Here is a 25338-nt window from a genome sequence, read left to right as displayed (position 1 = left end):
GTCTACGGCCCACTGACATCACCAATCATTTGGAATCTTTGAAAATGCCTTTCCAGGCCTTCACTGCAGCCACTTTCAGTTGATCTTTGTTTCGGGGGGTTTCTGTCTTCAGTCTCCTCTTCAGCAAGTGAAATGCACTCTCGATTGGATTTAAATCAGGCGACTGACCTGGCCAGTCCGAAACTTTACCCTTTTCCCCATATTGCTGAATGCTTGGGTTGCGTAGGCAGTGTTTTAGGGGTCACTGTTCTTGCTGCAGGATGAATCGCTCGCCTGTGAGATTTAAGGAACTTCTTTAAACACAGCCAAACAAAACCTGTCTGTACACTTATGAATTCATCCTACTGATGCCATCCTCCCTTACAGCATTAATAAAGAGGAGTCAGCCGGTTCCAGAAGCACCCATAAATGTCATATTTCACAGATGGGGTCGCATGCTTTGGGTCATGGGCTAATCCTTCCTTTCTCCACAATTTCAGCTTTCCATCGCTTTGGTACATGTTTGATTGATCTCATCTATCCGTAAAACTTTGTTCCACAACTCTTCCCGCTCCTCTCTGTATTTTGTGGTGAATTCTAATCTGGTCTTTTCGATTCTGGCTGCAGATGAGAGGTTTGCTTCTTGCAGTGTAGCTCTATAATTCTTCTCTCAGTCTTCTGAGTACACTGTGTCATGATATTTTTACCCCTGCCCTCTAGAGACTGCTGGTGATGTCACTGACTGTTGTTTCTGGGTTTTTCTTGACAGTGCTTAAGATTTATCTGTCATCAACTGCACTTGTCTTCCTTGGCTATCCTGCACAGCAGGGAACCTCAGTCTTACCCAGAAAGGGCTGGTGTGGGTCTTTATTCCAACCAAGCAGTTACACACCTGATTCTACTAATCAAGGTCCTTAGCAAAGACTCTAGTGGTTGATTAGTAGAATCAGGTATGTTACTGCAGAGTTGGAACAAAAGCTTGCACCCACACTGGCCCTTTCTGGGTAGGATTGAGGACCCCTGCTTTATGGCGTTTATTTCTCAGTCCACCAGTGGTTTCTGTCTTTCCAAACTGCTGCACTTCATATAACCAGTGTCTGCGCTATTCTTCTTAATGAATTCTCTTCTCCCAGCTCACAGATTAGTTCTTATTCAGCCATAGCTGTGGTCTTCATGACGGTGTGTTTACGGTTGCCGACTCCAAATGCAATTTCCACAGATGAAAGCAAAGGCTAAAACCAAGTCTAGACGCTCGCTGTTCTTTTATGTGTGAAAAGTCCATGCAAAAGGAAACACATGAGCAACAGCTAACACCTGTCAGTCATCCATTAGCTTACTTTTGCACAGCTGAAAATAGGAGGCTCAGCTGTTTCCATGAAAAGGTAAAACACACACATATAAATACCATGAAATAAAGTTGACTGTCCATACTTTTGTCTCATATACATCTCAAATCCAAATGCCTGAAGTATATACAGTACAGTATAATATATTAAACTAATCTCACTCTCCTGCTCCCATGTTTTTGGAGGGCACCGTAGGTCACCAAGCTCATGGCTTCCATGCCCAAAACGGACTCTTTTGACCCCTGTGAATATCACCCAGTGGTTCACGAGCAGTCGCACCTCCCACAAGCTCAGCACTTCAGCCGTGCGTGGAGGGCACTGCTCCACCCAAACAGCAGCCATTTTAGACTCTGCTCCTTTCAAAACAAATTCACTAAACCAACCATTATTGGTTTTGTTGGCACCACTTGTGATAATGCAACAATCATTTGTGTCAAAAAGCAGAAGAGCATCTTAATCACAGTTTACAGTGCTAAACTGCCCATAACCCAGCCACATATCACAGGAAACCCAGCCTGATATGACAGGTAACCCAACCTGATATCACAGGCAAGGTCAATGAAGAGCATCTTAATCACAGTTTTCAGTGCTAAACTGTCCATAGCCCAACCGGATAACACAGGTTACCCAACCTGATATCCCATGTAGCCCAACCTGATATCACCTGCAACCCAACCTGATATTGTGTGTAGGTCGTGTAAAGGTTGTATGAAGATGTGGCATGCTATGTCATGCATAACTACATCCACTGAAACACGTTTCTGTATTGTATTAAAAGGGGGCGGAGGGGGGGGGGCAGCAGGGAGCCCGAGAGGGGCCGAGGTCACACACGGGATTAAGGAGAGCAGGTGCGTCAAAATGGCTCCTGCCCAACCGTCGGGCGATTCTAACACCCCACGTACGTTACAGCTGCCCCAAAGGGCAAAGGGACCGCTTTTAGACACTCGATACAGCATCCCCCCCCCTCCATGCGCCCCCACCAACACCGGGCCCCACATCTCCCCATAACTCTGTCCTATAACCGCAAATCTGGGGAGTCCGGGGGGGCGAACGCTCAAACGCCACGACACCGCGTTACAGACGCACCGGAGCGCGCAAGCCCCGCCCCCCACGCCGAGACCTCGGTCCTTTTCCAAAATCACACCCTCCCCCCCTCGCACCACCATCCCCGCCCCCCCTCCAACCCCCCCAGGATGCCCCATTCCACTCCAGACAAAGCCAAAGCGGCTGTTTGGTTGAGGACACGTTTCCACAAATCCTTGGTCTCAGACAGCTTGTGTACAAGCGGCTTGAAATGAGCTGACAGTCACGGCCGGGGAAAGACAAGGGGGGCGGTCCTCAAGCTGTGTGTTCATTACCATGGTGGGGGCGGTCCTGCAGGGAAATATCTTGCTTTTCATTCTGTGATTTCCAAGGGGGGGGGGATTTCTTTTATTGGGGGGGAGGGGGTCAGGAAGTAAGAGGACTAGAGCAGTAGAGCACAACAATGGTCGGAAACCGCTACTGATTCAGTGGAGATGCACAAATGCATGAGCACACACCCCACACTCTCACACACATGCACATATACACACACACGCACGCACATACACTCACACGCACGCACGCACGCACGCACACACACACACACTCACACACACACAGTGGAACTGCTCAGTGGCCAAAAACAGAGGATTGTGGTTGTACTGTGCAGCTCCCAGGTGTGAATGTGTATGAGTGTGAAGCAGGGCATTGCTGCAAAAGAGCATCTGTGCTCAGCGAACCTACCCTGGGTAAATAAGGTTAAATAAAAAATAAAATAATCTCACATGCACACACATACACTCACATACACACATGCACATATATACACACACACACAATCTCACACACACACATGCACATACACTCACATACACACATGCACATATACACACACACACATGCACATACACTCACTCACACACATACACTCACATACACACGCGTGCGCACACACGTAATATCACATGCACACGCATACACATAATCTAACATGCACACACACACACATACACTCACATATACGCACACACACACACCCCACACTCACACACATGCACATATACACACACACACTCTCACACACACATGCACATACATTCACACACACACACACACACACACACATAATCTCACATGCACACACACGCGCACACTCACACACACACACACACACACACACATTTACATATACATATACACACATCCAGTGGAGCTGCTCAGTGGCCAACAATAGAGGATTGTGGTTGTACTGGGCAGCTCCCAGGTGTGAATGTGTATGAGTGTGAAGCAGGGCATTGCTGCAAAATAGCATCCATGCTCAGCGAAACTACCCTGGGTAAATAAAGGTTAAAAAAATAATATAATAATCTCACATGCACACATGCACATATACACACACACACACACCCTCACATACACACACATGGACATATATACACACACACACACTCACACACACACGCACATACATTCACACACACACATACACTCACATACACACATGGGCATATATACACACACACTCTCTCACACACACACATACACTCGCATGCCCCCACACACGCTTCCTGTTTTCTTCTACCATCTCTGCTGCCCCTAGCATGTATGTGTATATGTGTGTGTGTGTGTGTGTGTGCGCGTCTGTGCGTGTGTGTGTGAGAGTGTGTGTGTGTATATGTGCATGTACGTGTGTGAGTGTGGGGTGTGTATGTGTGTGTGTGTGTGTGCGTGTCTGTGCGTGTGTGTGTGAGAGTGTGTGTGTATATATGTCCGTGTGTGTGTGAGTGTATGTGCATGTGTGTGTGTGTGTGTATGTGTATGTGTGTGTGAGTGAGTGTATGCGTGTATGAGTGTGAGTGAGTGTGTGCGTGCGTGTATGAGTGTGAGTGAGTGTGTGAGTATGTGTGTATGTAAAATAAACAGGCCTGCATCTTATAACTGCCTGCTCCACGGTTCCTATCTCGCTCTTTCTCCAGAGAGGTGGGGGGGGGGGTTTGGTCAGACACATTCCCCGCGTCAGTCCGGCCGGATATCACTCCTGCACTTTCACCAACCCACAAAAAACGAGATTTACTACTTTTAAAAATAAGCTGCGGTAGCTCACAGATTTACACCTTTCACTAAAATAATGACAGGGGCCCCCCAGAGGTACATTGGCCCAGTCCATTCACATGTGGCACAGCCACACGTCCCACGCCCCGAGAGGGTGTCCCGCAGCACGAGGCCCAGCTGGTCAGAGGGGTACAGTTTTGACTCGCCCCCATAACTCACTCCTGACGGAGTCCACCGAAAATCAGGTTTTCAAAGGGAGAGTTTCCGAGGGTAAGTGTAAAAACAACAGCACCTACTCGTGTACAGTAAAAAAAGGCATTTTGTGACACATTAAAGGGGGCATTTATTATCCATTAGAACTTGTGAAAGTGGTTCAAGTTCAGCCGATTGGCAGACGCCGCCGATCTGCCTGCCAAGCGCCGCACCCCTTTTAATGGGCCCTCACTGGACCCCACCCTCGCTCGCCCCGAATGAACGCTTTTCTTCAAAAGCGGCTTTCGGTTACTCAGAAACTCAGGCGTGTTATTTCCTTTCGTGTGGAATGTTTTCGTTTTGAGGACGCGATCCAGGTAGATTTGCTAACAGCTAATCAGCTACACGCACAGGTGATTTTCACAGCATGCGTGTGTGTGTGAGTTTGTGTGTGTGTGTGTGTGTGTGTGTGTGAGAGTGTGAGTGTGTGTGCGTTTCTGTGTGTGTGTGAGTGAGTGTGTGTGTGTATGTGTGTGTGTGTGTGTGTGAGTTTCTGTGTGTGTGTGTGTGTGTGTGTGTGAGAGTGTGAGTGTGTTTCTGTGTGTGTGTGTGTGTGTGTGTGTGTGTGTGTGAGTTTCTGTGTGTGTGTGTGTGTGTGTGTGTGAGTGTGTGAGTGTGTTTCTGTGTGTGTGTGTGTGTGTGTGTGTGTGTGTGTGTGTGTGTGTGTGTGTGTGTGTTAGCCTACATCACACACTCCTCAGTGTGGGATGATCACAGTGAGCAGGCAGCCAGCTCCACTAGTGCGAGACATGTGACTACACAGCACTGGCACAAATTATGGAAACACTTCATCTGTAAACACGGCTTGATAATCAATGCAATATCTCGCAATAATTTCACTTTTTGGCGTAATAAATGTAATATGCAATAAATGTAATGTCATCATGAAACAAAAAAAGAAATAATTAGGATTTGTGTTCAAAAAGAAATAATCATTACACCTTCCTATAAGTAATAGTTCATACCTTCATAACTGAGCAGTCTAATGTGGCTCATTATTGGAACTTTTATAATCAGCTTGAACGCGTTTTTCTTCGTCCAGTATTTTCCCCACATAAACGTAAAATAGTTTTTATTTTTTGGCTTGTCTACTTTATTTCAAATTACTGACGGTCACGTAATGTCTCTACCGCTCGTGATCAAGAAGATAACAGCTTGGAGCACATTTTTACAGATGAAAAATAGTTCAGAGAATCAACGAGAGAAGAAAGGGCACAGATGAACGTTCTGAAAGTGCTAAGCATCTTCTTCAAGCACAGCGTTTCAGTAATTCGTGCCTGTACAGGACATCAATCAATCTCACGTAAAAAAAAAAAAAAAAACTCCTGATGAAATACAATATTGCACAGCTGCACGCGGACATGAACACTGATCTGAAATCAGTCCAAGAGGCCTCCTGTTAATTACGAGCTTCCATCACCACAGCGGGTTCTCCTATCATACACACACTGCCGACATGCTGGGGGTGGGGGGGGGGTTTAATCTGCTCCTATCTGAGCCGTTTCCCACCATCTGTGTTTGTTTCTAACACCCCCCCCCACTCCGCCAACCAAAACAGACCACAGAGAACTACCCCCCCTTCTCCACATATATACATTCACGCAACTGTAAAAATGTAAAAAAAGGAATCTATTTTTCATCTTAACGGACACTCTTGTTCGTTTCAATCTGTCATCACTCAATTAAAGTGCTGCTTTGGGGAGCGGTAGTTAAGTTCCTCACTAAGTCTGCGAACCCTGACCTCTCTCTCTCTCCTATTCTCATAGGGCGGTGCGGGACAGGGGGGTAATTAGGGTTGCTAATAATTCTTACCCCCCAAAGAGGTTTGGAGGATCGGCAAAGCCGTTTAGATTAAGCCTCAAATCCAGCAAAAGCTTTGGACATATGGCCCAAGGAGCTCGCAAAAAAGACCCCCCAGTCCCCCCCACAGGCATACACGTGCACAAAAGCCATTGAGACCCCAAAACTGCACACAATACAGAGTACTCATCCTGCACAGACAGAGCAAGGCAACGATCCAATCAGGAGCAAGCTTCTGACAGACGGCCGACGCAGAGCGGGTATCGGAGTCAACCCCGTCCCATTAGAGAACGGGCCAGAGACGAGACGGGCATCGCGTTTCACACTCTTCCGCAGACTCCAAAAACAATTTCAAGACTAAATGCGTCTCCTGGGTAACCAAGTGTTTCTTCACATCGGAGCTCACGACCGTAAACACGACGCAGACAGGGACTGTTAACACCACTCTAAAAAGGGCTTCACATTAAAACCCAAGAAAGACAGTCACTCTTCTCATAGAAAAAACATGGAGAGAAGGAGTGTGCATTTTCTATTTTTTTTTTTTTTTACTGTGAGGTGATGCAAGTACTGGCATTATTCAGGTATCTGACAGGAGGCTCGCACCTTCCCAAAGCAGACACTCAGTAAGAACAAATCCCTTAACACGGGCGAATAAACCGCCATTTTGTATGAATGAGGTTAAAAGCCTCATGCGGAGACCATGTATTTACTTGCTTGGGTTGCGGCCTGAGTTTGGTCGTAATAGTCCATCGCGGTGACAGTGCAGAGACACACGCGGCCTCCCCCCCCAACACACCCCGGGAGGAGCACGGCTAAGAACTCTTGCGCTGTTTCCTAGCAATGTTGCTGGGAAAGCGGAGACGTATACAGCCGTATACTGTGATGTAATGACGTGGCTCTCTAACCCGTGGAAAAGCAAACCGGTTCTTAGAAGGTTCGCAAGTTGAACCAAACTGCGAACCGGCACTAGCACCAGCCCAGAACCAGAACTACGTTCGCGTTGGTGGAAAGCATGTGTGAATCACCCTCTGGGGGGGGGGGTATTTTTAAAAGATCTGCCATTTAGGTTAATTAGTGCTCTGGACAGGAACAAAAACAGTCCAAAGTTACTGGACAATACCCAGGGCCCCCTCCCGAGCTCTAGTTTGTCAGACACAGGGAAGCGTTTCCTGAAGCAGCATAGCCTACGTCAGAGTTCTCGTGCTTACCTTTGACACCAATTCATGCTCTTTTTTGAGTCCTTTCAACGTCCCTTTTGTCCAACGCGAAACGGTCTTAAAATCTGCACTGTCGTCCGTTGAGCAGGTGCAATGGCGGTTGCTAAGAGAAAGTAAAATCATAAGGTCACTTATTTTTATTTATTTATTCATTATTTGTTTGTTGAACTATTTTGCTGGGAGGGGCTTGAAGCTGGAGAGTTTTTTTATTTCATAAACACCTGTCATACAATTTATTATCACATAATTAGGCCTACAGAAAAAGCAGATATATAGGCTAGCTACTATGTTTGCACAACCTCGATAAGCTCGTTCAAAACTTATAAAGCTAAACGTCCTAGTGCACAATTGAGCACCCAACATGCAGAATAAATTGAGTGGAGAGACACAGAACAGTGTGTACATTTCCGTTTCCATATCAGTTCATAAACTTCATAACACTAAAACCACAGAAAGTGCACTTGATAGCCGACATCAGATAGGCTACTGAACAGACCGTGAAAACATTTCAGCGATCTGATAGCGGAGTTAAACTGGTGTTTTACTGAGCGCAGCGAATGCTCGCAATGAATCGGTTCAATCTCACTGATTAAACCTTGTAGTTGCACTTCGCCACGCGAAAAATCAAATCCCCTCTTAAACTATTGCCATTAATATAGCCTTTCTTCTGCAGATGAAGCAGAGAACGCGATTAGGCTCTGTGATATAATGCAGTCTCTGCCATTTTATAAACAAACCTGTTTGGAACGATAGGTCAAATTTGTCAATGCCAAATCTTCCAAGACAGACTGGCAGTGGCTGTAGTATTTGCGGACGGGATGGCTGCCAACTGCTTCACCTCCATTTTCGGTGTACAGCTCGGCTGGCTAAAGGCTTTAGCACACTCGTTTTAGAGTTGTTTACTGTTGTCACCGTTTTTGTCACTGTTGTTATTGACGCAAAAACGTGCAGCAGTACTCCCTCGTTTTGCCAATATTACATTTTCGAAAAAATGTCTAATATCAAAAATAAATGTGGGTGGTCAATCGATAATTGACATCATGCTTGCGATGACAGCAATGACTGGCTGTCGGTGATGAATATTAAAATAAAAATAATTTAAAAAGTAATCTCCAAATAAATCATCGCGTTATAAACATTCCCGCTCCTCAATCATGACATCAATACTGATCGCTACTAACCAATAGAAGGGAGCCACACCTTTAACACCTCTCCCCCTTCTGCACCCGCGCAGCAGCACGGGTACCGCAGACCATTAATTAAGAAACCTATAAACGGCCTTTGTAAAACGATGAACCCTCACCTCCCTGACATCAAGGTCAGCAATGGTTTGCGTGCCAATCGGGAGAGTTTATATGTAGCCAGCACACCAGCATAAATGACCCAACTACGCCATCTGGTGGACACATTGGGAAAAGGTAGTCTCTATCAACCGTTATATCAGTTTACGGGCTAAATGTTCTCCATCTATGTCTGTTTACTGAAGTCCCATATTCCAGTGTTTGCTAATCACATACAGCACGTATGAGAGAACGCAACAATGTTTGAAGAGTATCAAATTTATTCACTGTAAAAGGTGTTTTTTTTCTACAGCATTAGATAACAGCTTTTTGAATTAAAAAAACAACAACAAAAAAAAACAATCCTCCTGTCTCTCAACACATGCAGCAGGGGCTCTTAAACTTTCAGAGAGAAAACATGATGTTGGCTTTGCGGAAAGACGGGACCATCTGAGCAGTTTGTGAACTTATTGTACGGTCGCACATTACCGCCATTTTCTGCTCCTGACGGCTCCCTGGAAGAAAGGGCCAGGGCCCGGGAGTGAGGGGCACTCCAATGGCTGCAGGACTGCTTGCGGTCCGAGCGGTTTTAACATTAAAACGATGGGTATCTGCTGAGCACACTCAATACATGAACACCAGAAAACTAACAGAGAACATGTGTGTGAGTGTAAAGAACTTTGGTCCGAGTAGCAATAGAGCAGTAATTAGAGTAGCAGAGTGGAGCAGTGGTTAGAGTAGCAGAGTGGAGCAGTGGTTAGAGTAGCAGAGTGGAGCAGTGGTTAGAGTAGCAGAGTGGAGCAGTGGTTAGAGTAGCAGAGTAGGTCAGTGGTTAGAGTAGCAGAGTAGGTCAGTGGTTAGAGTAGCAGAGTGGAGCAGTGATTAGAGTGGAGTAGTGGTCTGGGTACCAGAGCAGTGGTCAGGACTGCACACTTGTGGATCTGAGGGTTGCCAGTTTTAATCCTTCACAGGACAGCACAAAGCCCTGAGGAATATATATATATATATACACACAACGTACAACGTTTTTCCAATCTTCTATTGTCCAATTTTGTTGAGCCCGTGCCAATTGTAGCCTCAGTTTCCTGTTCTTAGCTGACAGAAGTGGCACCCGGTGTGGTCTTCTGCTGCTATAGCCCATCTGCTACAAGGTTCGAAGTGTTGTGCGTTCAGAGATGCTCTTCTGCATACCTCGGTTGTAACAAGTGGTTATTTGAGTTACTGTTGCCTTTCTATCAGCTCAAACCAGTCTGGCCGTTCTCATCTGACCTCTGCCATCAACAAGGCATTTTAAACCAAAGAACTGCCGCTCACTGGATATTTTCTTTTTCGGACCATTCTCTGTAAACACTAGAGATGGTTGTGCGTTAAAATCCCAGTAGATCAGCAGTTTCTGAAATACTCAAACCAGCCTGTCTGGCACCAACAACCATGCCACGTTCAAAGTCACTTAAATCACCTTTCTTCCCCATTCTGATGCTTGGTTTGAACTTCAGCAGATCGCCTTGACCATGTCTACATGCTTAAATGCATTGAGTTGCTGCCATGTGATTGGCTGATTAGATACTTGCGTTAATGAGCAGTTGAACCGGTTTATCTAATAAAGTGGCCGGTGTGTGTATATATGTGTGTGAGTATATATATATGTGTGACCTTAGAGGAGCACCAATAAGAATGGGACATACTGGAACATGCAAGCCGGCGCTAAGCCAATCATAAGCGTACATGCTTGGTGAGGGTTTAAGAAAGCTGGTCACTGTAGTTTCTCTCACAGCAGAGTACGACAACACATGGGACAGGCCACAGCGTTCGATAGTGAAGACGCCCCGCACACAACCTTCATATAACAGCTTTGAAATGGTCAACGTTCCTGTGAGCAAGAAACAAACAAATAAAAACAGCTTATACATTCTGCCCAAAAACAAAAACTTTGAAGCTTTACAAAAGATTTAATTTATAAATCTATAGTGTCATAAGTCTGTTATCTTTATGTTATATACAAGAATGTAAATCTTTACAGGTTTGAAAAAAATAACTTTGTACATAAAAACAAAAATGATTGAAAGTCCTAGATGCCAGTTGGCTACTTCACATACAAAATTCCTCCTCATCATTCTTGTAGGTCAAACTTCCTGTTTTCTGTGCGTCTCTAACAGCACAGTCTGTTATTCCAGGAACTCCCAGTGCAGACACACAGCCTGGGAAGGTTCATTTTCCACTTAGTGCCCTTTCTTGCTTCATCCTGGAACAGTCATGGGGGGCTAAGTGTAACGGCATACAGAACTACATTTCCCACGATGCACTGCATAGACTCAATGCACTGCTGTATGCTAGGCAAGCAGAAGTTAAGAAACTTCCAGAATGGATCTCTAACCAAATGCATGAATTTGAAATGAGACACGACAAAATTAAAACTGCATTTGTCTGTTTGTTATTTGTTGATTTGCATCAAGGAATCAGGCAATCAACGTAAAATAAAACACCAAATTAATAATTAAACTACAACTCCCATGAGGGCACTACATATCATAGTGACTGGTGTGACCTGCAGTTGTAGTTAAACATTACTTTTCATGCCAATTCTTAACATGTTTGTGCTCATTGTCAACTAATTCGAACGGCCACTCCCAGCTATTTGTAACTGAAATGTTTTGATTGTATTTTCTTCCGATCTGTCCAGTATTACAGTCTGGAAAGTTCACTTCTCATTGAGAGAAATCGGCTCTGATACAGAAGTGAGATTTGTCCTGAAGCTTCCCGTTGCTCAGGCTGTTGCTAAAGAAGTGGCTTTCCTGGCGCAAACCCACAGGGGAGAGCAGCCACTCAACCCCTGCGGCCATTTTGTGATAAAACTTGGAAACGGGGCTTTCAAAAGGGCCAGGGGCGAGAAGGGCCAGGGGGGGTGTAGCTGCGTGGAGGCGCTTGTTTCCTGTTTGTTCACTGCTCCGAGGGCGGAGCAGGAAGTGCTCACTGAATGTGTGAAAGTTAAGGCTACTCTGAAACGTGTGCCAGACATCGGCTAACAATCATTTCTGCAGCTTGACCATAAAGCATGTTCCAGTCCTGCTTCTCTTCACTTAGGAACCATGGGCACATGATTTTGTGAAAGGTTTCCCAGTCATTTTAAATGAGGAATGCTTTTGTCAGGCAGAGGAATGTTTTTGCTGTTGAAACTCACACTTGAGTGAAGAGGAATGTTTATAACTGGAGGGAAATATTGTCAAACAGCGCCCCCTGATGCTCGGGAATATCCATTACATCTCTCACTGCCGTCCAATAACTCAGATGAAATCGGCCACGACAACCTTATGGAGTTGGGTCTGTATCTCAGGGACTGCAGGTTCAAATCCAAAATGGGGCAGTGCCATTGAACCCTTGGGAAAGGTACTTAACCTCAACTGCTTCAGTAAAAATCAAGCTGTTTAAATAGGAGTTATATAAGAAATGCGGGTGTGTAACTGGCTTTGGAGAACAGTGTACGCTCGGTAAACAAATAACGAGGAGAACACTGATCTCTGAGAGAACAGAAATGATCGGAGGCGGTACAGAGGGAAAGCTCGGCTGAATGCCCGTGGTTCGAGTGGAGTGGGCGGGGTCAGCAGTGAGCAGCCAAGGCCAATGGCCTTCTGAGAAGGTGAAGCTAAGTGGGGCTGGGTATTGGTTGGCACTCAGAAGGGAGAATTGTACTACAGAAAAACTACAGAACTACAGAAAGTGGAGTTGGTCCTTAGCCATGGAGGTCAGTTAAGATCAATTCAATGGCACCAAAACAAAAAGAAAAAACTGGCTCTTAAAATGGCTTCCTAACACCGCCGTCTCCACCCCACCCCCAGCTGATCGGCTGCATAGTCTCTGGCATTCCATGCCGGCCCTGGTCCTCTATGATGTCACAATCAAAGAGGGCTGCGGCTGTTCTTCCCATATAAATGAAAACTTATAAAATGAGCTAATAAAAGACGGCAGCCAGCACACTAGCAGAGTGTTTCAGCAACACAGTCTTGTTTTCAGAAACCTTTCCATGTCCCTGAAAAGGAATGATCCGGAAGACCTGAATGGACAGAGAGGAGTGCCCTCCAGCCCTGACCTGGGATCAGCTTTAGCTGTTTCTGCACAAGGGTTTGGGTTAGGGTGAGCATTCAGTCAGCTGACCCCAGATCAGTGCTTGGTGAACTTCCACAGCCCTCCAGAGGAAACCGTGCAGGTATGTCTCCCCGGCTTGGTGGACATTTGGACAAAGGGCGACCCACAATCCCTGTGTGTACGGGATTTCACACTGGCCTTTAGTTTAGAAACCGCACAGACTATTGTAGTATGATATAAAAACACAAATAAAAAATAAAAACTCTTCAGACAGGGGCTTGGCTTTGAGGGTTGGGGGCGAGGGGGGGCGAGGGGGGGTCTCAACGTGTAAACTGTCTGGGTCTGGCACTGCAGGGGGCAAAAGGTCATGTGGGAGGAGCTACAGAAATCTGCTGATGTCACAATGGGGAGAGGCGGGGCTGTGCGGGAGGCTGCCCCAGGTTTCCGAGACAGTCATCATCAGCAGTCATTCGCTCCTGGCCTCTCTCCACCAATCCTGGCCACGCTTCCCCTCTCCCGCCACAAGAGGGCGAGCTACAGGTAGGTGTCGTGCTCCGTGCTGCTGACGCTCTGGGCGGAGCCGTGGAGGGGCGTGTCCTTGACGAGGGGGCGGGGGTCGCTGGGTAGGAGGTTAGGATTGGCCGGCCCCTCCTTCCCCGTCGGCCGGCCCCTCCCCCTCGCCGCGTCCTCCTCCTGCCCCGCCCCCGCCCCCCTCCCGCCAGGCCGGGATGAGGAGGAGGGGGCGAGGGGCGAGTCCACAACGATGGTAGGCTTCTGCTTGAGGTCCTGCCGGCTGGGCGGCTCAGCGACCATGATGGCGCGGGCGCCGTGCATCCTGGGAGGGGACTTGCAGCGGAGCTCGCCGTGCGTCTCCTTCCAGCGCCGCAGCTGGGCGTGGTGCTCCTTCTCGATGTCCCGCTCCGACACGGTCAGCTCCAGCACCTGCGGGGGGGGGGGCAGGGGGCCAGAAAGATAGTGTGAGAGAAAGATGAAGTGGAATGAAAGAGCAATTGTCCTTGAAGTTAAAAGGGGAACTAAGAGATAATGGACTTCTGTCCCACCACAGTTGCGAGTTACATCAAAAACGGACACACTTGGCTGCCTAGGAGATCGCCCCGTAATCCTTTAATAAGTGAGAGCAGAACTGCAACCAAGATAAAGTCCATCAATTTCAGCCAGCAAGTGTATGGCCTGCACAGTGTCTGCAATACCTATGAAAACCACTGGGTGGCAGCAACGCCACAGTTTTCAGTAACATTAACAGGCTTTGGATGATCTCACGACTGACAGGTTCCATTAACTCTCAACCACGAAGGTGATGGAAAAATAATTATCATATTCGGTGAGAAGATAAAGCTGGCCTTTAGCAGGGAGATAATTTATTCCTGAACAGATGTGTCAGGGCAGTCTATCAGACCCTTTCAGTTCAACCCCTCTCTCTCCATTCGTCCACAAAACGAGAGGAACAATGAGACCGGAGCGACACCCAGATACATTTTCCACACAGAGCTACTTTATTAGCTGTAATAGAGTCAGCCCTGGATTTCTACATGAACTACATTTCCCAGAACACAATGGGGCCGCTGGCGGTTCCGTACCTCTCGGACCAGGAAGCTCTCCTGCATGTAGCGCGGCTGGATGGCTCGGAGCAGCTCCATGGTCTCGTACTGGCCCGGGCACTTCTTCAGCTTCTCCTGAGATCCCAGCATGCATTTCAGCAGCACCAGGCCCACCCGGAATATGATCTTTACACCTGAGGGAGGGGAAACAAGTTAGGCATCTTAGTGCACTGGGAGTACTGTGTGTGTGAGTGTGTGTGTGTGTGTGAGTGCACTGGGAGTACTGCTGTATGTGTGTGTGTGTGTGTGCATCTGAGTGCATTGGGAGTACTGGTGTGTGTGAATGTGTGTGTGTGTGTGTGTGTGTGTGTGCATGCGTCTGAGTGTGTGTGTGTGTGTGTGTACATACGTGTGAGTGTGTGTGCGTCTGAGTGCACTGGGAGTACTGCTGTGTGTGAGTGCGTCTGAGTGCACTGGGAGTACTGCCGTGTGTGAGTGTGTGTGTGTGCGTGCATGCGTGTGAGTGTGTGTGTGTGAGTGCATGCGTGTGAGTGTGTGTGTGTGCATCTGAGTGCACTGGGAGTACTGCTGTGTGTGTGTATGTAGTGTGTGTGTGAGTGTGTGTGTATGTAGTGTGTGTGTGTGTGAGTGAGTGTTACTCTGTGTCTGTGTCTGTGTGTGTCTGTGTGTGTGTGAGTGAGTGTGTATGTAGTGTGGGTGTGTGTGTCTGTGAGTGAGAGTGAGTGAGTGTGTGTGTATGTAGTGTGTGTGTGTAGTGTGTGCGTGTGTCTGTGTGTGTGTGAGTGAGTGAGTGAGTGAGTGTGTGTGTATGTAGTGTGAGTGTGTGTGTCTGTGTGTGTGTGAGTGAGTGTGTGTGTATGTAGTGTGGGTGTGTGTGAGTGAGTGTGTGTGTATGTGTGTGTGTGTGTCTTGTGTGTGATGTTGTGATGTAGTGTGTGTTGTGTGAGTGTGTTACCTGTGTCTGTTCTGTGGTTCTGTGTGTGTGTGATAGTGTATGTAGGTGGTGGGTCTGGTGTGGTGAGTGAGTGTGTGATGTAGTGTGTGTGTGTGTGTCTGTGTGTGGTAGTGTTGTGTATGTAGTGTGTGTGTGTGAGTGAGTGTTACTCTGTGTCTGTGTCTGTGTGTGTCTGTGTGTGTGTGAGTGAGTGTGTATGTAGTGTGGGTGTGTGTGTCTGTGTGTGTGTGAGTGAGTGTGTGTGTATGTAGTGTGTGTGTGTGTCTGTGTGTGTGTGAGTGAGTGTGTGTATGTAGTCTGTGTGTGTGTGTCTGTGTGTGTGTGAGTGAGTGTGTATGTATGTAGTGTGCGTGTGTGTGTGTGTGTGTGTGTGTGTAGTGTGTGTGTATGTAGTGTGCGTGTGTGTGTGTGTGTGAGTGAGTGTGTGTGTAGTGTGTGAGGTGTGTGTGTGTAGTGTGTGTGTGTGTGAGTGAGTGTGTATGTATGTAGTGTGTGTGTGTGTGAGTGAGTGTGTGTGTGTAGTGTGTGTGTAAAAGCGCTCACCCTCACACAGGAACATGTCCCACACACGCAGCACGGAGGCCCAGGGCAGGGTGCGGGAGAAGGCGCACATGAACCACTCGGTCATGTACAGGATGGGGTCCATCTTGTGCTTCTTCAGGTGGCGGTAGGCCAGGGGAGAGACGCGCCGCAGCAGGGCGAACAGAATCTCCCCGTCCAGCTGGATCGCCTCCTGCAGGAAGACAGAGGAATTACACCCTGACACAGACTTGCTAGCTCACTCACGCTCACACACATACACTCCCTCAGTCAGTAAATAACACGCTGACTCACACACGCACACACAATAACACTCACTCACGCTCACACACATACACTCCCTTAGTCAGTAAATAACACGCTTACTCACACACACACACACACACAGTAACACTCACTCACGCTCACACACATACACTCCCTCAGTCAGTAAATAACACACTTGCTCACTCACTTGCACAGACACACAAACACACACACACACACACACACAGTAACATTCAACACACACAGACACAGTAACACTCACTCACACAGTAAAACACAAACACACACAGTAATATACACTCACACAGTAAACACACACAGGTACACACATTCACATAGTAAAAAAAACACACACACACACACACACACACACACAGAGTAACACACAGTGAAACAGGCATGCACACGTGCCACAGCAGACAAGTTAACAGCCTCTTTCCTGTCCTCTTTTATCTTCACTCAATCTCTGTACACAGTTCCTTCCTCCTGCTCTTTCACTGTTCAGTCTCTCATCTGATTGCATAATTTCTTCGCCTCTAATTTAACTTCCGGACAGTGAGAATCACGTACAATAACCATTATCAACTCATTAAAAACAGCACGTAATACAGGGTGACAGCACTGTCAAACAGAGTATCCTGATACTCAGCCGTACTGATATAAAACCACAGCCCCCTGCTCCTGTCCATTAATGCCCCCCCAAATTGGGTTCCTCACATCACAGGTCAGAACCAACACATAAGGTCAGGTGTCAGGGGTCATGCTTACCAGGCCTGCGCTGTAGTATCCTGGTAAGTACTTCTCACAGATCTGGACCAAACCCCAGAAAGCATCCTATCACAGGAACAAGAAACAAAATTGCCATTTCCTGCAGGCTGTTGTGCAGTTCTGTATCTGAGTGCAACGTGTAATTCACATGTTTAGCAATTATACTATACAACAGATGTGAGATGTACATCATCAGATCATTACTGGCCGTTAAGTTTAAATTGACATTACTAACAATATATGGTAAAATTGATCACATGACCATGATTAAAGAACCACCTCTGGCTCATTTTAAGCCAGGAAAAACCCTGGATACATGTAGGCTGTGGTGTATGCACTGTATACGTGCGTTGCAGGTACGTGTGTATGGTGTATGTGTGTTGCAGGTACGTATGTATGGTGTATGTGTGTTGTAGGTACGTGTGTATGGTGCATGTGTGTTGCAGGTACGTGTGTGTGGTGTATGTGTGCTGCAGGTGCGTGTGTGTGGTGTGTGTGTGTAGCACGTGTGTATGGTGCTGTGTGTTTCAGGTATGGTGGGTGTATCTGTGTGCTGATGTGTGTGGTGTGTGTTGCAGGTGCGTGTGTGTGTGTAGGCCATGCGCTGCAGGTGTCTGTAGCTACAGCAGCAATGTGGCAGCCTGCTGAGATAACCCCTTGGCCTGTACAGAGTTAGGCCTCAATACGCTGACAGCCTGCTGCCAAAACACACACAACAACATGAACGATCCTGCCTGAACACACACACACACCACACACTGACAGATCTTACCTGAAAACACATCACAAACCTGAACAGATCCTTCTACCTGAAAACACACACAAACACACACTCAACAGATCCTTCTACCTGAAAACACACACACACACACACACGCTGAACAGATCCTTCTGCCTGAAAACACACACACACACACATGAACAGATCCTTCTGCCTGAAAACACACACAAACACACACTGAACAGATCCTTCTGCCTGAAAACACACACACACACACACACACACACTGAACAGATCCTTCTACCTGAAAACACACACACACACACACACTGAACAGATCTTTCTGCCTGAAAACACACACAAACACACACTGAACGGATCCTTCTACCTGAAAACACACACAAACACACACACACACTGAACTGATCTTGGTATGAACATGAGATACATGACGATTGGTAGTGAAAGTGAATACCGAATGTACATGATGCTGATGGTGGTAGTGATGTGAGCTGATGATTTATGAAATGGTGATCGATGTGTAGTATTGTGATAGCTGATAGTACATCATGGAATGATGCTGTATGTGATGGGATGCTGTTGTGCCTGATGCGACGACTAGATGAATGATGCTGATGAAAAGTAGTAATCGTGATGCTGATGATGGTAGTAGATGGTGATGCTGATGGTGGAGTGAATCTGATGCTGATGATGGTATAATGGTGATGCTTGATGATGTGATGGTGATACTGATGATGGTAGTGATGGTGATGCTGATGGTGGTAGTGATAGTGATACTGATGCTGATGGTGGTAGTGATGGTGATGCTGATGATGGTAGTGATGGTGATGCTGATGATGGTAGTGATGGTGATGCTGATGGTGGTAGTGATGGTGATAGTGATGATGGTAGTCATGGTGATGCTGGTAGTGATGGTGATGCTGGTAGTGATGCTGATGGTGGTAGTGATGGTGATGCTGATGATGGTAGTAATGGTGATGCTGATGCTGATAGTGATGCTGATGATGGTAGTAATGGTGATGCTGATGATGGTAGTAATGGTGATGCTGATGATGGTAGTGATGGTGATGCTGATAGTGATGCTGATGCTGATGGTGGTAGTGATGATGATGCTGGTGATGGTAGTGATGGTGATGCTGATGATGGTAGTGATGGTGATGCTGATGGTGGTAGTGATGGTGATGCTGATGGTGGTAGTGATGGTGATGCTGATGATGGTAGTGATGCTGACGGTGGCAGTGGTGGTGTTGCTGATGGTGGTAGTGATGGTGATGCTGATGGTGATAGTGATGGTGATGCTGATGGTGGTAGTGATGGTGATGCTGATGATGGTAGTATGGTGATGCTGATGGTGGTAGTGATGGTGATGCTGATGGTGGTAGTGATGGTGATGCTGATGGTGGTAGTGATGGTGATGCTGATGATGGTAGTGATGGTGATGCTGATGGTGGTAGTGATGGTGATAGTGATGGTGATGCTGGTAGTGATGCTGATACTGATGGTGGTAGTGATGCTGATTATTATGGCGGTAGTGAAGGTGATGCTGATGGTGGTAGTGATGCTGATGATGATGGTGGTAGTGATGGTGATGCTGATGGTGGTAGTGATGCTGATGCTGATGGTGGCTGCGATGGTGATTTTCACGCCTACTCACCCGTATCCCCCGCGTGCCATGAACATCTCGTGGAAGGGGAACTGCCTGTGTAGGTCCCTCTCAATCACGTCCACCCACTTAGGATCTCCGGCCTGGCTGTCCAGCTCCTGAGACACACAGCAAAACCCATACACATTAACAGCCATCACAACGAACAAATAAAACTACAAAACCCAGACCCTGCAGCTTACTGTCCATAATGAGTGAAAAATGCCATAAAACGTTATGCTGCAAGATTTTACATTGACTGCCAGTATCAGTTGTATTCAATATAAAATTAGCACTATAGTCATTTCTTTGTGTTCTTATGCAAGTCAGCCTGGATAAGAGAATCTCCGAAATGCCTAAATGTAAAAGCAAATAATACCTTCTACACACTCAGTGTAAGTGGGGTATATTATATTTTGGGGAATATGGGGTAGCCTATATGTACAGACTTAGGCATGTCTAACTCACTCAGGGGGAATGGGTCACTGGGCATGGGGTAAGGGTCAGAGGTGAGGGAGAGAGTGGAGACGGGATAAGCTGGGGTTACAGACGTGAGCAGAGAAAAAGAGATGTTAAGGACAAGTGTGGGGTTACGAAGGTGAGGAAAGAAGAGACAGATAGAGATGTTAAGGTTGAGAGAAGTAGAGAGCGGGGTTATGGAGGTGAGGAGAGAGATGGACAGAGAGAGGAAGGGGAGGGGTGGTTTATGGCTTTGGGGCACAGCGCTGACCTGGAACTTCCCCTGGTTCTGCTCCCTCTTCACCTTCCCCCCGGACAGGTAGAGCCACGCCCGGCCCCGCAGAGAGGGCGGGATGCCCTTCTGACACCTCAGCTTCACCTGGGGAGGGAGAGAGGGCAGAGTCACACCTTCAGCTGGACAGAGGGGCGGAGTCACTCTCCAGGAGAGAGGGCGGAGTCCCACCCACACACCTTCACCAGGAGAGAGGGTGGAGTCACACACCCACACACCTCCACCTGGAGAGAGCGGAGTCAGACACCCATACACCTCCACCTGGAGAGGGCGGAGTCACACACCCATACACCTCGACCTGGAGAGGGCGGAGTCACACACCTTCAGCCGGAGAGAGGGCAGAGTCCCACCCACACACCTTCACCAGGAGAGAGGGTGGAGTCACACACCCATACACCTCCACCTGGAGAGGGCGGAGTCACACACCCATACACCTCCACCTGGAGAGAAGGTGGAGTCCCACCCACACCTTTCTGGTCCCCATGGTGCACCACAGCAACAGTATAACAATTACACTTCCGAAATAACCTATTTTTCCAAATTGTGCTTTCAGGAAAAAGGAGAGGTTGAGGGAGGAAAGAGAGACAGTGAAGGGAGGAATGAAAAGAGAGAAAGAATTAAGCTGGAAGGACAGAGGCAGGATGAGGCCAAAGGCAAATTCTATCAGGTGGAGTAACAGAGAGGTCAAAAGGTCATACAGGGAGGCCACTGCAGTGCATGGGTTTGGCCAGCAGAGGCGCTGAAGGGCAGAGAACCGACTCACGCACCCAAACCCATGACCCACGCACTGCGCTTCCAATGTCAGGATGGCAAAGCCTCACGAACAGGGGGGGGAAAAAAAAAAATGGAAAAAGGGCACGTGTTTAAATTTGACTACCAAAAGCATGTGATCAGCACATGACCAGGCAACCTTTGCCCCTCAGAGTTATAAACATTAAAGGGTCAGCACTTTCTCCTCCTGGCCAATCAGCATGCAGCAAAAACATGAGGCTGACTGACAGAACGGAAAAGCAAGTAAGTCTGTGTGTTTCTGCGTGTGTGTGTGTGTGTGTGTGTGTGTGAGAGACAGCAAGAGCAAGAAAGGGAGAGGAAGAATGAGACAGAGAGAGAGAGAGAGAGAGAGGGAAAGAGAGAGAGAGAATACAGGTGAATGCTGACAGAGCAACAGATACTTCTAAATGTGAGAAAATGTTACCAAGTTCTCAAAGTATAGTATACAGTATAGTGTATATATATATAAATAAAAACACACACACACAACACGCACGCGCGCACACACACACACACACAGACAGAGAAAATCACACGCAGCCTTGTGTTCTACAGCACCGGTCCTCTCCGGTATTGCTGACAGACAGGTATTCATAAGGTATTTACTGGAGGTGGGAGAGGGGAGTTCCCACTCCTCACTGTAATGCACTTAAAGCGTTCAGGTAAAGTGCTATATAAATGCAATGTTTCACTCATTCATTCATTCATTCATAAGGTAGCCATGGCGACCAGCCCACCTTCCAGCTCCAGTCCCATTCTTTCTCCATTTATCCCCCCCCGCCCCCCGCCCCCACCCCACCAGCAGCTCTAGGTGCACCACAGTGACCCCTGAGTGTGCATTCCCCCCCTCCAAAAAATGTGCCTGCTGCAGTCAGGCCGGCTTCCTCTAGACCGCATGACTCAGCGCTTCCGCTCTTCCTCTCTGCAGGGAAGGTGCGCTCACACACTCTTCAACACACTTTAGCACCCCCTCAGCCTCTCTGCAGGGGGCGGACCCTGACCTTCTTGTGTCTCTTGGCCATCCACTTGTCCCAGTGGTTGAGCATGTCCAGCCACTTGACCTCCCGCTGTCTCAGCACCTCCGGTGGGACGTCCTCAGCCCTGCGGGAGGAGGAAGAGGAAGGTGAAGAGCCTCAGAGGCGCCCAGAAGGCCCCGTGAGCGAGCGGGCGGGCGGCTCGTACAGGAAGGACGAGGCAGGCAGCCGCGCCGCGTTCGTTTGTTCTGCCGAGGAAGCTCAGCTACCTCTGGGGACCGGCTGAGCGCGGGCCTGCGGCAGTGCAGCAGAAGCATAACCTCTGACTCACAGCAGAGCCGCTCCCCCCAGGACCGCCCCCCCATTAACACCATCATTCCTACTGTTCTACCATATTCTGGAATCCTCTGCAGAACTCCCCTGAACACAGGCAGGTGAACATAACACATAAACACGAGTAACGAAGAGCAAAAGACACCACAGAGCACAGCATTGGATGGAGGGTAGGGCCTGACCTTTGACCCTGGAGAGGGATTCCTACAGTGAAACGACCACTTAAGTGTCACAGTAGGGATTAAAGTGTTTAAGCCTGAGGTCACGTGACCAAAATCCACCCTCCCCCTCCAAAGTTCGCTCTCACACTTCACACGTCCATTCTGACTGCAATCATCTGCCATCAAGCCCTGCATTCAGCCTTCAACCAATCAGGCGCTAAGCCGAAGCCCTGTGTTCATCCTCCAACCAATCCGATGCTATGCCCAAGCCCTGCGTTTATTCTTCTGCCAATCAGGAGCTACACATAGCCTCCCCCTGGCACCAACTATCCTGAAAAACCCCCAGGTCTGCATCCTGCTACAGTACTGAAAGTCAGCAGAAACTCTGGATCTGCCAAGAGAATTATGCACCTCAATGATGTTAGAGAAAGAGAGAGGGAGAGCGAGAGACAGAGAGAGGGGGAGAGTGAGAGACAGAGAGAGGGGGAGAGCGAGAGACAGAGAGAGGGGGAGAGTGAGAGACAGAGAGAGGGGGAGAGTGAGAGACAGAGAGAGGGAGAGAGAGAGGGGAGAGTGAGAGACAGAGAGAGGGGAGAGTCAGAGGTTTTAAATTAAGAGATTTCTCAATGCACAAGCACAAAAATGAGTACTGGCAATCGTAAAATAGTAAGTTTGGTTCTGCGTGTGTGTTGTTTGTTGTGATGGTGCTTAGAACACAAATCAAAAAGGAGAGAAATGAGACAAAAATTACAGAGAGCATGGTGAAAGAGATGGGGAAAGGTATGCTGCAGTACAACAGAAATTCTAATTTTGAAATTTTCCATTACTACAAATGTATTAGAAAGTAGATTGATTTTATAAATAAAAACACACATTACACTACACACCAAGAGAAATACACACCAACAACAAGAAGAAAATATTGCTTGCCTTTTTGATTTACAGCATCCTCTCGTATTCTGACAAAGGTATTCAAAATTATTGGAAGTGGAGAGGGGGTTACCACCTCATTAATGAAAAGCAGTTCAGGTACAATGCGGCATAAAATGGCAACAAGTTACATTTCTTCTCTCAGGAGCATGGGGACCAGCCCACCTTAGCTCCAGCACATTTCTTTTATTTAATGCACTGCCAAAGCAGTTTGCACAAAGTGACAGTGGCTGTCCCCTCCAAACTCGCAGTCAGGCCTGTTCTTGCAGATGACCAGGTTCTCCTTCCCCTGCAGGGAGTTCAGCCAACACTCTACAACACACTTTACCCACCTGGCCCTGCAGAAGGTGCCTAACAAAACACATTTGACATCCCAATCAGCTCTCCAGGGGACTAAACACAAGCTCATGTGGAGACACACCTACATTGAATCTTGCCTCAACTTACATGGTTACTTAGCTTGAACACTCACGTCCTCAGCAGGGAAAGCTCAGCTTGCAGGAATGAAACTAGAGGGAGAAAGCCCGTGAGCAGCGGCGTGCGGCGCCGTAAAAGACAAGGCAGAGAGATTCCAATTGATTTGTCTTCGAGAATCTCTTGGAGGCTGAATCGCAATGCTCTGTGCATGGCAGAGCAATTGATAGAGGGTCCAAACTCCATTAAACATTTGGCAATGTGCCAATCTTGGAATCCTCATGCAGAATTCTGAAACATACGCGAAATTACACATAAACACAAACAAGACAAAGCATCAGAGCAGAATGAGTAGGCCTGACCTTACCCTAATCAATAAACACCAAAGGTCCAGAGTCAAATTTTGGAAAGTCACCGTAAAACAAAGTTCGACTCCCCACTCATATCAATACAAAGCCCTGCATTCCAGATTGAGCAAAGGGCTAACAACCCTTCACCCTCAGCTGATCCTGATGCCTAGCCCGCGTTATCTTCTGCAATCAGACTACACATACCTCCCCTGGCCCAGATCAGAAAAAACTACAGCTCAATTGTAAACAAAGTCAACAGAACTTGGAAAAGAATTATCACCTAATCGATTAGGAAAGAAAAGCAAAATGAGGAAGTAAGAAGAAGAGTATGGCCCTAAAAGAAGACAGTAAGACGAGAATTACTCTCGACCACAGTTACTGACAAAAACTGAGAACCACCTTGACGAGGTACAGACTCAGCGAGCACCACTTAGCCATAGAAACTGGCAGGCACAGACAATCATGGTTGCCAGAAGAAAATAGATTGTGCCAACAATGCAAAGGCAACCAAATTGAAACGGAAAAACACTTCCTAATGGAATGCACAAAATTTGACCAAATTCGCCAAAAATTCTACCAAAAAATAATCCAGAAATGTCCCCAATTCAATGATATACCCAATGACGATAGATTACCCTACCTATTAGGAGAAGAAAAAGGCTGCTGCATATTAGCAGCACAATTTGTGTTCTCTTGCCATACTCTGAGGGACAATGTGTGACCACCTCATGCACACATTTACACACAGCATACACACGTACAAGCAGACACATAATATTCACTCATGCACATAACACACAGATAGTCAGACACACACACACACACACCTAACAACACTTACTGATATTTTTGTATATATTTTTTTATTTTTATTTTATTTTTATTTTATTTTTTTAATATAACGGATTAACTGTATATAGTTGTATGTTATAACCACTGCTTTGGCAACACAAGTACCTATATTTGTCATGCCAATAAAGCACTTTGAAATTGAAATTGAAAATTGAAATTGAGAGGGGGAGAGTGAGAGACAGAGAGAGGGGGAGAGTGAGAGACAGAGAGAGGGAGAGAGAGAGAGCAGAGAGAGGGGAGAGAGACAGAGAGAGGGAGAGAGAGAGACAGAGAGAGGGG

The 25338-nt window shown here is 47.3% G+C and overlaps 1 protein-coding gene and 1 long non-coding RNA gene across 2 annotated transcripts in view; both read right to left on the bottom strand.

Moving 5' to 3' along the window:
- LOC135239053 (uncharacterized) overlaps nt 1-8834 on the bottom strand; it is a 9018-nt gene extending 184 nt beyond the window's left edge. Inside the window, exons 1-3 of the long non-coding RNA XR_010325265.1 lie at nt 8407-8834; nt 7661-7772; nt 1-273 (exon numbers count right to left, since the gene is read on the bottom strand). The exon at nt 1-273 is cut by the window's left edge and continues 184 nt beyond it. This is a non-coding gene — a long non-coding RNA (uncharacterized LOC135239053). The remainder of the gene's footprint in view (nt 274-7660; nt 7773-8406) is intronic.
- A 378-nt stretch (nt 8835-9212) lies between these two features.
- LOC135239959 (TBC1 domain family member 10A-like) overlaps nt 9213-25338 on the bottom strand; it is a 29944-nt gene continuing 13818 nt past the window's right edge. Inside the window, exons 3-10 of the mRNA XM_064308981.1 lie at nt 22047-22146; nt 20254-20361; nt 19536-19642; nt 18016-18034; nt 17140-17205; nt 16108-16297; nt 14628-14782; nt 9213-13971 (exon numbers count right to left, since the gene is read on the bottom strand). Of these exons, the coding sequence (XP_064165051.1) occupies nt 13564-13971; nt 14628-14782; nt 16108-16297; nt 17140-17205; nt 18016-18034; nt 19536-19642; nt 20254-20361; nt 22047-22146 (1153 nt within the window). The 3' untranslated portion in view covers nt 9213-13563. The remainder of the gene's footprint in view (nt 13972-14627; nt 14783-16107; nt 16298-17139; nt 17206-18015; nt 18035-19535; nt 19643-20253; nt 20362-22046; nt 22147-25338) is intronic.

Source organism: Anguilla rostrata, chromosome 14 (genome assembly GCF_018555375.3).
Source record: "Anguilla rostrata isolate EN2019 chromosome 14, ASM1855537v3, whole genome shotgun sequence".
In the NCBI taxonomy this organism is placed as follows: domain Eukaryota; kingdom Metazoa; phylum Chordata; class Actinopteri; order Anguilliformes; family Anguillidae; genus Anguilla; species Anguilla rostrata.
The sequence above is the reverse complement of the archived record's forward strand: the minus strand, read 5'-3'. Positions and strand labels throughout refer to the sequence as shown.